This window comes from Cricetulus griseus, chromosome 2 (assembly GCF_003668045.3).
Source record: "Cricetulus griseus strain 17A/GY chromosome 2, alternate assembly CriGri-PICRH-1.0, whole genome shotgun sequence".
NCBI lineage: Eukaryota > Metazoa > Chordata > Mammalia > Rodentia > Cricetidae > Cricetulus > Cricetulus griseus.
Window position 1 is genome coordinate 388,886,719 of NC_048595.1, and position 14,559 is coordinate 388,901,277.

General features: G+C 38.2%; 1 protein-coding gene across 3 annotated transcripts in view; it reads left to right on the forward strand.

The window, feature by feature from the left end:
- LOC100759179 (contactin-1) overlaps positions 1-14,559 on the forward strand; it is a 285,961-nt gene that overhangs the window by 188,864 nt on the left and 82,538 nt on the right. For all 3 annotated transcript variants that reach the window (XM_027396333.2, XM_027396336.2, XM_027396334.2), the window contains exons 8-13: positions 1,994-2,093; positions 2,247-2,428; positions 5,519-5,643; positions 6,232-6,349; positions 7,268-7,418; positions 9,682-9,809. In XM_027396333.2, coding sequence (XP_027252134.1) covers positions 1,994-2,093; positions 2,247-2,428; positions 5,519-5,643; positions 6,232-6,349; positions 7,268-7,418; positions 9,682-9,809 — 804 coding nt within the window. The remainder of the gene's footprint in view (positions 1-1,993; positions 2,094-2,246; positions 2,429-5,518; positions 5,644-6,231; positions 6,350-7,267; positions 7,419-9,681; positions 9,810-14,559) is intronic.

Genomic DNA, 14,559 nt, shown 5'->3' on the forward strand with positions numbered 1-14,559 from the left:
TGTTGACCTTTGCTACTCTGTTTCACAAATGTACTTCCCCTCCATCTTCTACACATCCTCTTGCTGTCTTGATGGTGGACAGATTTCATCTTCTACAGCCAATCCCTTCAGTTGCTCTGTCTCACAGGCCGTTTGGATCAGGGCTTCACCAAATCACTTACTTCTTTTCCTTTACTCTCTCAGAATTCCATCTTCTCACTCTGCATGTTCGTTCCTCTTCAGTGAAGGCCATCTGGAATAATCATATGAAACTCACATTTATTCAATCAAAAGATAGTTTTCGCCGGGCGTTGGTGAATGCCTTTAATCCCAGCACTTTGGAGGCAGAGGCAGGCTAATGGCTTTGAGTTCGAGGCTAGCATGGTCTACAGAGCGTTTAGGCTCCAAAGCTTCACAGAGAAACCCTGTCTCGAAAAACTAAACGAAGAAACAAAAGGATAGTTTTCAGCCCCCATTTTCCATTTTTTATTTTCAGTATTTGACAGTTTTTGTCTGCCTCTCACAGATTTCCTTCTCTTTCCTCAAGGCTCACCTCCCTCCTCTGGCAAGTCTTATACAGCTTGAATCACCAGATGTTCCTCTTTCTCATATTTCTCTCCAGTGTTTTTTTCTAGCTATTCTCACTAAATTACATATTTTCAGTCGTGGTCATGTGAATGGATATAAATTCACATCTCTAATTTTTTTTTTTTCTTGTTTGTTAGGCTTTATTTGTATCTTCATCCTAGACTTGTCCCATAAATCTCTCCAGGATGTTAAATTTCTGTGGCAAAGCCATTGCTGTCCCACAAAACTCCCTCTTCCTCCTAGTACTCTTCAGCCCCTCTGGCTGTAACTGCCTGTGTTTCCTAACGAATAGCATTTGCATTTATCAAGTCTTCCCTCCCAGGGATGTTCAGAATAGCTAACCCTGTGGCTTTTAATTAAAGCAGTATGTAAGCCACTAGGGAGTTCTGAGGAAAACAGGAAATGCAGAGTTTGATTCCAGAAGCCTTAAAGCTGCCAGCTAGGTCTCACTTAAACCAAAGGCAAACTCGAGATTACTCCTCTTGCCAAATCCCATTGCTATTTACTCACTAACAAAATTGGTCTCAAAACTTCTAATACCGTGTTCCCTGACCTTCTGCATTGTGCATGCAGCTGAACTTTAGGTCATATACTTTAACGTCCTTCGACTTCCTCCCTGTTTTCTTTAATTCTCTGCACCAGCACCATCTGAGAGCTTTGTCGTGAATTGGTTCAATTCAGTCTCCATTGTTTGCCCAAGAGTCCCATATCTACTCTGAGATTCTGGAGTCCTTCATTTGCTGACCGCTCTTTCAGACTGTATTGTTTTCCCTTCTGTTTTATCATGCTGTGTTTATTTGTTCATTTCTATGCAGTATAAAGTACACACTCATGCTTTGGTGGGTAATAATGCATTCAGCCCTTTGGAGCCTGTTTCTATCAGCACATATTTCAGTTCTGATATGCTGAACAAATGAACATTAGCACTCTCAGAATAAGAGTGGCAATGTTATGATAATGGCCTCTTTCTGTCATTTCTCTTGCTGTGTTTCCTTGGTTTCTGACAGTGATTCTTCTATCTTCTCTTTACTTAATCCACCCATTTTCTCCTTTTTCTTCCTTTCCATTTTTCATATTCCCATTTCTTTCTTTCTTCTTTTTCTGCCTTCTCTAATACTATATATGTATTTATAGCACAGAACACAGTATTTTATACATATTGGAAGTCCCTTAATGAGACCTTGAAATTCTGTGGTTGGTTTAATCTGATAAGTTACAGGTATCAGAATGTGTGATGAAGTTCATTCTTGCACACATTGTACTTAACCAAACAAATCTACATATTGGGACACAAACAATACCTATGTAGAGAAAAACTTCCATATTGGTCCAGTTCTAAACTAAAAAATTTCATGATGTTAAAAAAGAAAAAAGTTTATGAATAATATATTATGGGTGTCTATGTTTTCTCTTCTTTTTAAATTAGGAACAACAAAGCCATACCCTGCTGATATTGTAGTCCAGTTCAAGGACATATATACCATGATGGGCCAAAATGTGACTTTAGAGTGCTTCGCTCTTGGAAAGTAAGTATACTTGTGCTTTTCATTGGCATGCATAGAAGCAAAGTAGGTGTTATATCTTTTCAGGAAATAAATGATGCAAATGCTTAGCAGTAAATGCCAGGCAGCCTTCTTCAAGCACTGTGGATCTTGAGTTTTTCTATCTTGTCTTTCAAGCCCTGTCCCAGATATCCGGTGGCGGAAGGTGCTAGAACCTATGCCTAGCACTGCTGAGATAAGCACCTCAGGGGCTGTCCTCAAGATCTTCAATATCCAGTTAGAAGATGAAGGCATCTATGAATGTGAGGCTGAGAACATTAGAGGAAAGGACAAACACCAGGCAAAAATCTATGTTCAAGGTAGATATTTTAATTTTCTATGAATGCCATCAATGTCTTATTCAAAGGCTTTTCTATGCTTGAAGAACTATCATAGAATGATTGTTTTAAATGATGTGGTGTGTAGTATATTATTCAGGTAAGTGAATATTTACCTTATGTCTAACTACGTCACAACTTTGAGTTACAGATGGTCTGAACTTCTACTTTTTATATCATGGTTCTAGTTGTTGATAATTAAAAAAATGAGTGTTGCTTATTTAATCCTCTATCATTCTCTGTAATTCAGTACTTTTATTTAGATAAGAACTTATGCATCATGACTTTGAGTTTGAGGCAGTGGTTTGCTAAATTTAATGTGTCTCATAATTCCCCGAGGGGCTTGATAAAGTACTGGCTTTTGGACCTCTCATGGAATGTCTGACTCAGAAGGATACTGTGAGCTTCAGTGTATGCATGTCCAAAACACCCTAGATATTCATGTTCCTGAAGCTAGAGAACCCCTGGTGTAAGGAATTAGCTCTTCTTACTTTAACAAAATTATTTTGATGCAAGGCTTTGATTGTCTCCCACCAGAGTAAGCATATCTTGGAAGAGAGAAAAACTTTTGGCAACTCTTGGAATTTAATTATTTCTTCTTAAAATTTATTAAATTTTATTTAAGTGTATAGGTGTTTTGCCTGCATGTATTTATGTGTATGGATATGTGTCTGGTGCTTGCAGAGACCAGAAGAGGGTATTAGGTCCCCTGAAACTGTTACTGATGATTATGAGTTCCATGTGCAAACTGAGAATTTAATACAGCAACAAGTGCTCTTAATCACTGAGCCATCTCTCCAGGCTCAGAATGTTAGAACTTCTTGAGGCTGAAGTCATCATTACCACTTCCCGTAATATGAAATAAACAACTAGGTTCAATAAATTCATTCTGATTTTTTGTTTATCTGTTTGTTCCATGACATTGTCTCTCTATATATCCCTGGCAGTCCTATAACTCCCTATCTAGACCAGGCTGGCCTCAAACTCACAGCAATCTACTTGCCTCCTCTACCTCCTGCTGTTCTGCTTTGTTTTTAACTCTGGTTAATGTTCTGTTTATCTTCTGCTAGTCTCTCCCAAACATAAGTTTTGATAGAGTCATCTGAAGTCTAAAAAATTGTCTCCATATCCAATTGCATTCTCTCTTACTTCTCTCCACTTTGTTTTCATGAGTATTTCTCTACTGAAACCTTTCTTCTGTAATCACCCAGGATGTCCCATTGCTAAAGCTGATCATTCCTCCTCTCTATCTGATTAGATAGGACAGCATCAGCAGCCATACTTGATTGACCTCTCCTCTGTGCTTCACTTTCTGTGCTTGGCACCTGAATCTTATACTTCATTTATACACTCTCTCTCATTTCTCCTCCAGAGTCCTCCTGTTCATACCATTCTAACACTGACTGGTCAGAGTCAGTAACTGAACTTCTCTGTACCCTTCTGTGGTTTCATCCATGAACATCATTGTAAAAATTCACAGCCTTGGACATCTACAGACGTGAATATCCAATGGCTCAACATTATTAACTTTACACATAGCAAGCGTATGTGGCTTCTACGCAGGGAAATATTTGTGGGCCCCTTTAATGTCTTAAGTAATATCACTACTTTTGTACTGGGTCTATAGATTATACATAAGAGTTTTTCAATGTACTTAAAAACTTCACTCCAGCTTCTCAGTAGACTAAAATTCTGAACTATCAAATATCTAAGGCCTTAAAAGGATCAATGTGATGGAGTAGGTAGGTATTTGTATGAGGTCATTAAAAACAACTTCATTTCTCCTTTACTAGTAAGATATCTTAATTTTTATCTGTATGTTTAAGCAAATTATCTTCAAAAGCTATAGAATGAAACCACATACAGAATTCACTGAGGTGATTCAATTATTTATTCTTATCATTGTATTATATATTATAACATCTATGTGTCACCCAGGGGGACTAAGGTGGCAAGGATGTCATTAAAGTATTGAAGAGATGCTGTACAAAATAAAATGTGTATTCAACTAAGAAATTCTCCAGCATCCAATTTCTGAAAGTTCTTCCCATGTGTTACAAACAAATGGTTAGTAAAAACAAGAAGCTAAATCAGATTGATATTGCATAGTGTGCATAAAGAGACACATGTTTATCTATGTGCTGGTTTAATATTGATAGTCTGTGCAGGTCAGAAAATATTTTATGATTTCATATATGTGTGTGTATATTTCTAGTAAGATGTATATAATATTTTCCACAGAAAATAATATAAAACAAGGTTTAATTTTCAATAAAAAAGGAAATAGTCCTGTCCACTAAGAGCTCTCTCTCTGTTCCTTTTCTTAGTTTATACTATTTACTTACATTGGTTTGTGCTGCTTAGAAAATGGAAATACTTAACAAGACTGATTTTTTTTTTGTATAGAAACATTCATTTTTCTTTTAGGAAATTTCTAGCATTTTTCATTTTTTTACAACAACCAAGTAGATAAAAATAAGAACTGAGACTGAAGTCCAAGCCCATTTCACTCAAGCAAGAGTTTCCCCAGTGACAGCTACTGAAGGAGCTGCTATATGGAGTGTATTAAAGTGCTCAGTTCATTGATAGCTGGAGTAAGATGCTACATTGGTCAACACACAAAGACTCCATTAAGAATATAATATGTAATGTGGAGAATGTAGAAAGTCCCGAATCTTCATCCAAAAGGTGAATGAATATATAATATATATGAGATGCTTCAGAAGTTAGAAGTACTCCTTGTTTTCTCACAGCACCAGAATTCAGTTCTCATCCCTCAGAGCAGATGGCTCCAAGTGCCTATAGCTCCAGCTCCAGGTTGACCCAATGCCCTCTGGCCTTTGGGAGCACCCGACCACATACACATAAATAAAAATTAATCTAGATGCATAATTACCAACTAAATTAGTCATCTTATTCCATAATAATATATGGTTTTGTAGAATACAGACCTGTGTAAACAGACATACAATATCTTATATATTTGTCAGAATAAAGTTAATAAAATGAAAAAATTAAGACTCTTGAGATTGTAATGGGTATTGAGACACTTACAAAGTTCCTTCATTACAGCATTTCCTGAATGGGTAGAGCATATCAATGACACTGAGGTGGACATAGGCAGTGACCTCTACTGGCCTTGTGTGGCCACAGGGAAACCCATCCCTACCATCAGATGGCTGAAAAACGGGTATCCGGTAAGTATGTTGATGTGTCTTGCTGTCCCTGAATCTGTGTTCAGGCAGTCACAGGACAGTCACTGGACTAAGGGTACTTGGGCCCTGAAATAAAAATCTTCCTTGAGAAACAAAACTATCTTCTTTCAGTTTCAAGAGCTTTCTGTAATGGTCTCTTTACCTCTCTCTCTTTTTCCTTATTTTTCCTATGTTCCACTTCCCCCTTCCTATTGAACCATGTCCACTCATATTGTCCCCTCTTTGCCACTGTTTCCCTGAACCCCACAGAAACAGAGGTAAGAGAGACGCGCTAAGTCCTATCCTAGCCTTGGGACAAAGGACAGCAGTGGGGCCCTTCTCTACCTTCCCACTGTAATCTCCCAGCTGGTCCAAAGGGGAAAAGGTGGACTCTCAGCTCTATAAGATGAATAGAACAAGAGCCACTGGGCATGGTAAGTGGGTTGGTCTTCTCCATGCCATGAAAACCCCAGTTTTGTGCATCTTAGGAGCGAATGGGAGTGGATGAACACAACATAGTTTTAACCTCAAGCTGAATGAAGAGTTTACATCCATGTTCCTCAAAGCCATGTGATTTTTTTTTCTTTTCAGTATCACAAAGGGGAACTAAGACTGTATGATGTGACTTTTGATAATGCTGGGATGTACCAGTGCATAGCAGAAAATGCATATGGATCCATTTATGCAAATGCTGAGCTGAAGATCCTGGGTCAGTATCCTTTCTAATTTCTTATAAATGTTTATCAAGCAAACAGCATATAAAACAGTGAAAGAGTATCTATAGCTTGTGTTCAATTTCACTTTGCTTTTATTAGATGTGCAGCACAAGTTGGTTACCTATTTATAAATTCCCAGTTATGAAAATTCAAACTAAAGTATAAATGAAATAGACCAAATATTAGCTATAAAAATCAACTATCGCCTGGCATTGATGGCACATGCCTTTAATCCCAGCACTTGGGAGGCAGAGGCAGGCGGATCGCTGTGAGTTCAAGGCCAGCCTAGTCTCCAGAGCGAGTGCCAGGATAGGCTCCAAAGCTACACAGAGAAACCCTGTCTTGAAAAACCAAAAAAAAGCAACTATCCATTTGAACTGAGAAGATATTATTAAATTATTAAATAAAAAGTTACGAATGAAATGTCCATGAACTACAACTAATCATATTTGTTGTAATTTTTAAAAGTGGCTCAAGAGAGAAAGACTCCATGCCACAGAGTTCAAGCAGATGGGTGTTTTATTAAGGGAAAAGGATTGTAAAAAGGGTGAAAGGTGAGAGGGAGATTGGCCTCCAGGGACAGGAGGACAGTGGGAAAGAGGAAAGAGAGGCAGGGGTGGGGGTGGGGGATAAGCAGACAGAGATAGGGAGAGAGAAAGAAGGATGGAAGGTGGGCAGGGCCCGTTTAAAAGGGAACATATTGAATAGGCACAGGTTACTCTTAGTGGCAGCAGCTAATGGCATATTTTGTCAGAACTCCAAAGTCAGGCCAGTAAAATGCCTAAATAGTAACAATATCTACCCATTATTTCCTATTGATTATTGATCTATGAAAGAAGCTACAATCCAGAAGTAATAGTTGGGTTTGCTAGCAAAAAGAGAATGATAATCTTTTTTTGTCTACATTTTAGCTTTAGCTCCGACTTTTGAAATGAATCCTATGAAGAAAAAGATCCTGGCTGCTAAAGGAGGAAGAGTTATCATTGAATGTAAACCCAAGGCTGCACCAAAACCCAAATTTTCATGGAGCAAAGGGACTGAGTGGCTTGTCAACAGCAGCAGGTCAGGTCACACTGGGATAGAGTTGCTGTTCACTGGCTCCTGAGCTCTTACAATGTTGCTGTGCTTAGTGTCTTTAGGAATTTAAAGTCAACCTAGTGGCTTCCTCATGGAGTTTCCAAGCTCAATTTTTGATTACTACTTTAACTCATTAGCAACTCAGTGTCAACAATCACTTTATAATAAAGTGTTCATGTGCAAGGATTTTTTGAGTCTTGCAAATAATATATATATATATATATATATATATATATATATATATATATAATTAAATGTTTGTATTTGTAAATGATGAATACAAATATGAATTGTTTGAAATTAAAGTCTGAACAGTAGTCATTAAGAATAAATATAATATTATTTGGATGAATAAAACTATAAAATGTAGTTCAAAAAAAACCTAATGACTCTTGTGTCTGCAGAGTGCCTATTGCATTTTCATGTGAAGAAATATATGAAGGAATAAGTATAGCAAGTATGCATAGCAGAAGCATAGTCATTTGTCATTATTGAGAGGCATGTGGTACCCAAGATTATGCGTACTACAGTTTGTAGACTGACAGGGTAGGGGGTCTTTAGCTCCAGGACCCACAAACCTGACCAGGGCCTTGCATGTGATGCTGAATGGATATAGCACCATTAGCTGAAAGGAGATTTAAGGTTCTATTATAGTCTTATGGAGCTTATGTGCAACCCTGTCACTGAGTAAAATCCCTGACTGAAATGTCATGATGTGTTATAGGACTCTTTGAACATGATAAAGATCAATTTAAAGCATCCATATATACATGCCATATATATAATATATTATATATAGTAATATATATGTATATAACATATACTGTGTCATACATATAATTTATATGATATAGTAATGCATCGTATATGTTATATATAGTAATACATTATATACTACATATCATGTATAGTAATATATATGATATATATGTAAACTAAAATTACTATGGCTTTTATAGAAAAAGTTATAGCTTTTCCACTGTTAACTGGACTGTAATTTTTTATTTCTGTGCAAAATGTATTAAATGGGGGATGGGTAGAAGTTTGACAAGGACTTGAAGTGAAAGGAAACATTAGATCTGTACTGTGAGAACATGTACTACGAGCCCAGTGCCGAGATGGGATAAGCCACCTGAGAGTGGCATTTATTTGTGGCAATGTCTGAGAAAGAAAGTAGAGATGGAGCCGGGTGGAGGCTGGAGAAACAGTTGATGAGGTGCAGGTCCAATTTCAGACATGCAGAGTGTGGAGGAAGGCTGAAAGCTTTGACTGAATGTCCTTGGATTCTGCATAGTTTGAAGAGACAATGATAGGGGCCTCACAAAGTAGTTGGTCAAAAGTGCTTCTAAGAGGAGTTTCATGTACACAAGAATCGGCCTCATTATAAAGTCCCCAGATTGCCAGTCAGGGTGGCATCAGGCTGAGGTCTGTGGCCTTCACAAAACACAGTGACCAGGTTCTTTGTGCAGGGCATGGGACAGTGGTTCATTCCATTTCTTCACATTTGGAGAAAGAGACCTGGTTTTGAATCCTCTTTAGCAACAAGAAACACTGTTGCTGTTGTATTATTTCAATGCTTCATTTGCTATTTTAAAACAGATTCTGAAATAAACTGTAAGTAAGAATTGGATAATGAATGAGAAGGGAGGGAGTCTTATTACAAACTGGCGCAGGATTTCAACCTTGATTAGCAAAAAAGAGATACTCTGATTTTTTTTATCAGATTGTCCTTAAAGAAAACAAATATTCTGTTGTTTTTGAAAACTATAGAAGATAAATTTTAGAAAAATGATTGAGTTTTTAAAAAGTAGAAGTGACTGAATATTTAATATTGAATTTATGTATAAGAAAATGCAAAATAAATGACCTACAGCCAAACATTGGGCCACACCCAGGGAATCCTGCTAAAGAGAGGGAGGAAGAACTGTATCAGCCAGGGGGTCAAAGACACACACACACACAAAAAAAAAAAAAACCCCACAAAAACAAGTAACCCAGGCTCATAGGAGCACAAATGAATCTGCCTCAGGAACCTAGCAGTCATCAAGGAAAGTAGTGAACTTAGCTTCTCAGCTATCTGCCAATGTTGAGAAAGAACATCTGAAACAAAGACTAGACTGTTTATGCTTGAAATGTCTTACCAAGAAACTGGTGTAAAATGTAATGTCAGCATTTGGAATGCAAAGTACCAGAGTAATGTATGATATTAAATGACTTTTGTGAATTGTGTGTTTTTTTAATTTTACAGAATACTCATATGGGAAGATGGTAGCTTGGAAATCAATAATATTACAAGGAATGACGGAGGAGTCTATACATGCTTTGCAGAAAATAATAGGGGGAAAGCCAATAGCACTGGAACTCTGGTGATCACAAGTAAGGAATCATTTGATATTTGAAATGTGTTGTTTTCTTTAAGTGATGATGCTTAAGTTTTACAGTATGACATATATGTCATTCAAAACTAAGCTTCTAATATAGTCAATATAATGATGAGTTTCCTTTTTAGACGCCTTTTGGGCAATCTGAGGAATTGTTACAGGAACTGGATGTGAAAACGTCCTTTTCCTGTTCAGGGAGGATCAAAATATATTGGATTTTTATTCATTTTTTAAACTTTTTAAAAACTTTTTTATTTGAATGAGAAACAGGATTGTTTTACATGACAATCTCAGTTCCCTTTTCCCTCCCATCTTCCCCTACCACTACCGCCCCCCAACTAAAACCCTATCTATTACATATCCTTTCTGCTCCCCCTGGATGGTGAGGCCTTCCATAGTGTGTCATCAGAGTCTGCCGTATACTTTGGGATAGGGCCTAGGCCCACCCCCACATGTCTTGGCTCAGGGAGTATCCCTCTATGTGGAATGGGCTCCCAAAGTCCACACCTATGCTAGGGATAAGTACTGAACTACTACAGGAGGTTCCATAGATTTCTGAGGTTTCCTCACTGAAACCCATGTTCCTGGGGTCTGGGTCGGTCCCATGCTGATATTCCAGCTATCAGTTTGGGGAGCAAGAGTTCCCCGATGTTCAGGGCAGCTGTTTCTGTGGGTTTCACCAGCCTGTTCTGGACCCCTTTGCTCTTCACTCATCCTTCTCTGCATCTGGGTTCCTGTTCAGTTCAGTGACTAGTTGTGGGTGTCTGCTTCTACTTCCACTAGCTGCTGGATGAAGGCTATAGGATGACATATAAGTTAGTCATCAATCTCATTATCAGGAGAGGGCATTTAAAATAACCTCTCCTCTGTTGTTTAGATTGTTAGCTGGTGTCATCTTTGTAGATCTCCAGACATTTCCCTAGTGCCTGATTTCTCTGTAAACCTAAAATGTCTCCCTCTATTATGGTATCTCCATTCTTGTTATCATCTATTCTTCCCTGACTCAAACTTTCTGCTCCCTCATGTCCTCTGCATCCCTCCTCTTCTCCCCTTCTCATTCTCCTAGCTCCATCCCCCTCGTCCCGTGCTCCCAATTTGTTCAGGGGATCTTGACCCTTTCTCCTTCTCCAGGGGACCATGTATGTCTCTCTCAGGGTCCTCCTTGTTTACTAGCTTCTATGGCAGTGTGGATTGTAGGCTGGTAATCCTTTACTCTATGTCTAAAATCCGCATGAGTGAGTACATACCATGTTTGTCTTTTTGTGATTGGGTTACCTCGCTCAGAATGGTTTCTTCTAGTTCCATCCATTTTTCCTGAAAAATTTCAAGATTCCATTGTTTGTTTTTCCTCTGAGTAGTACTCCATTGTGTAAATGTACCACATTTTCTCTATCCATTCTTCGGTTGAGGGGCATCTAGGTTGCTCCCAGTTCCTGGCTATTACAAATAGTGCTACTATGAATAATTGAACAGATGTCCTTGTTGTATGAATGTGCTTCATTTGGGTATATGCCTAAGAGTAGAATTGCTGGATCTTGTGATAAACTGATTCCCATTTTCTTGAGGAGTCTCCATACTGATTTCCAAAGTGGCTGTACAAGTTGGCACTCCCACCAGCAGTGGAGAAGTGTTTCCCTTTCTCTGCAACCTCTCCAGCATAAACTGTCATTTGTATTTTTGATGTTAGCCATTCTGACAGGAGTAAGATGGTATCTCAGAGTTGTTTTGATTTGCATTTCCCTGATGACTAAGGATGTTGAACACTTTCTTATGTGTCTTTCAGCCATTTTAGATTTCTCTATTGAGAATTGTCTATTTAGTTCTGTACCCCACTTTTTAATTGGATTGTTTGTTGTTTTGGAGACTAGCTTATTGAGTTCTTCATACATTTTGGAGATCAGCCCTCTGTCGCATGTGGGGCTGGTGAATATCTTTTCCCAGTCTGTGAGCTGCTGTTTTGTCTTGCTGACTGTCTCCTTTGCCTTACAGAAGCTTCTCAGTTTCAGGAGATCCTATTTATCAATTGTTGACCTCAGTGTCTGTGCTACTGGTGTAATGTTCAGGAAGTAGTCTCCTGTACCAATTAATTCAAGGGTATTTCCCACTTTGTCTTCTAATAGGTTCAGTGTAGCTGAATTTTTGTTGAGGTCTTTGATCCATTTTGACTTAAGTTTTGTGCAAGGTGATAGGCTTGGGTCTAACTGCAGTCTTCTACATGTCCACAACCTTTTATGCCAGCACCATTTGTTGAAGATGTTCTCTTTGTTCCATTATATAAATTTGGATTGTTTGTCCAAAATCAGGTGTTCATAGGTGTGTGGGTTAATATCAGGGTTTTCAACTCTATTCTATTGGTCTACCTATCTATTTTTGTGCCAATACCAAGCTGTTTTCAGGATTATAGCTCTGTAATAGAGCTTGAAGTCAGGGGTGGTGATGCCTCCAGAAGTTCCTTTATTGAAAAGGGATGTTTTGGCTATCCTGGGTCTTTTGTTTCTCCATATAAAGTTGAAAATTGTTCTTTCAAGGTCTGTGAAGAATTGTGTTGGGATTTTAATGGGTATTGCATTGAATCTGTAGATTGCTTTTCGCAAGATTGCCATTTTTACTATACATTTTCATTCATGTGCATTCTGATTGTAATAGCCATCATCTATAATACCCTTCCCACTCGTTAATCACTTCCTCTCCAAAAGTCCCCTTCTCATTCTGACAGTTTAGTTATGCTACTGTATTAAGACCCACTGGATTTAACCTGTGTCATCTGTGTGAATATATGTTTGGAACTTTACCTGTTGGAACATGGTAGACATCTCAACTGGATAATCATGGCCCCGCCTCTAGACCCCATCAGTAGCCAGTAATTACAGGGGGAGGGTGAGCTCCATAAGCTCAGGCTTGTGCAGCCTCACTTTAGACCGCCACAGCTGCTATGCCATCATGACTGCCTTGGTTCTGTCATGCCTAAAAGACAGCACTTCAGAACTCTTCTATCTGTCATTCAGTGCCTCATTCTTTCCAGCTTCTTTTTCATGGCATTCTCTGATCTTTAGAAAGAATAGTATAAATATTCTTCTTAGGGCTAAGCAGTCGACTGCCACAAGCATACTCTAATTGCATAAGTGGGCACATCTTCCCTGATATAATGATATTGTAGGCCATAGAGTTTATGGCTGGGTAAGACTGTTGATGCCTTAACTCTCCCAGAACTCTACACAGCATCTTATAGCAACAAGAAGGCTAGGCAGCAGGGAGAAACCTTCCAGCTTCATTTCTCTATAGACTGCAACTAAAGTATGTGCTAGTTTTGTCCATAGGTCTTGCAAACTAGTTATAGTGAAAAGGGACCTGTATTATTTGGGTACCTCTGGCCCATTCAATAATCATCAAGAGGTATTACATAATTGTCTCTATTGCTTGTTTGGCCACCTTTGATTTTCAGGATTAACATTATCTAGACTGGAAGGGTAACTCTCTTCTCTTCCCTCTCTCCTTCTCCTTCTCCTTGTCCTTCTCTTCTCCTTCTCCCTATCTCTCTCCCCTAACTCAGAACTTATTTTTAAGAAGTAAATTTTGTATGTATTTTCATAGATCTTAGTTTTTATTGACTCTTTATACATCTCTATCTTCCCCATCTTTCAACATCCATCTCTGATTAGACTTTCCAATCCCTAAATTTCTTCTATTGCTTTCATATCACCTGTGAAATTCTATCCCCTCTCCCTGGATGGTCCTTTTGTGGTTCACTCACTTCAACAGATACTTTAGTTTAAACATGAAAATCTAAACAGTTGAAGCTAGGAACTACATATGAGAAAAAAACATGTTTTTATCTTTTTGATCCTGGGTTACCTTGCTCAAATTGTTTTCTAGTCTCACCAATTCAGCTAAAAATTTCATCTTTTCATTTTTCTCTGTAGCTGAACAAAATTATGTTGTGTGTATGTACTACACATTTATTATTCATTCACCAGATGGTGGGCAGCTAGGCTGATTCCATTTCCTAGCAGAAGAAGCAATGAACATAGATGTAAAAGTATCTTAGGAGAAGAATGTAAAGACCCTCGGTGTATGCACAGGAATGGGCTAGCCAGGTTGTTTGGAAGTTCTAGTTGTAGCTCTTTTAGGAACCACTATACTTATTTCCATAGTGGCTACCATACAGTAAGTAAGAATTTCTTTGTATCTAGATCCTTGCCAACATTTGATGTCATTTGATTTGTTGATATAGCCATTCTTACTAGGGTAAGATGGAATCTCATAATAGTCTTAATACTCATTTCTCTAATTACTAAAGATGTCTAACATTTCTCTGTTTATCATCCATTTTTATTTCTCCTGAGGATTCTTCAAATTGATGGCCCCTTTTTGGATTGGGTTATTTTCATGGTGTTCACTTTTTTTGGTGTTTGTTTGATTAATTGATTTGTATGCTTCTTTCATCTGAGTGGTCATCTCTTCCCCTGTATTTCAGAAATGTTCTTCTATGAGTCTTTAAAAAATATGTTCTGTTCCTTTAACATTCATTTCTTCTCCTTTATTCATATGCATGATTTATAGGTTTTGGATTTTGGCTAAAATTCGTTTCTAGAGAAGATGTAAGCAACGTCTTCCCTTTCTGAGGGCCTAATGACAAACTGAAGCATGGTTCTGCCAAAGTTCTCTCTTGGGAACCAATGAGCTTATTGGGCTTCTTGGAGAGCATTTGTGAGAGGTTGCATGCAGGAATGTGGGTGCTCCTCTCC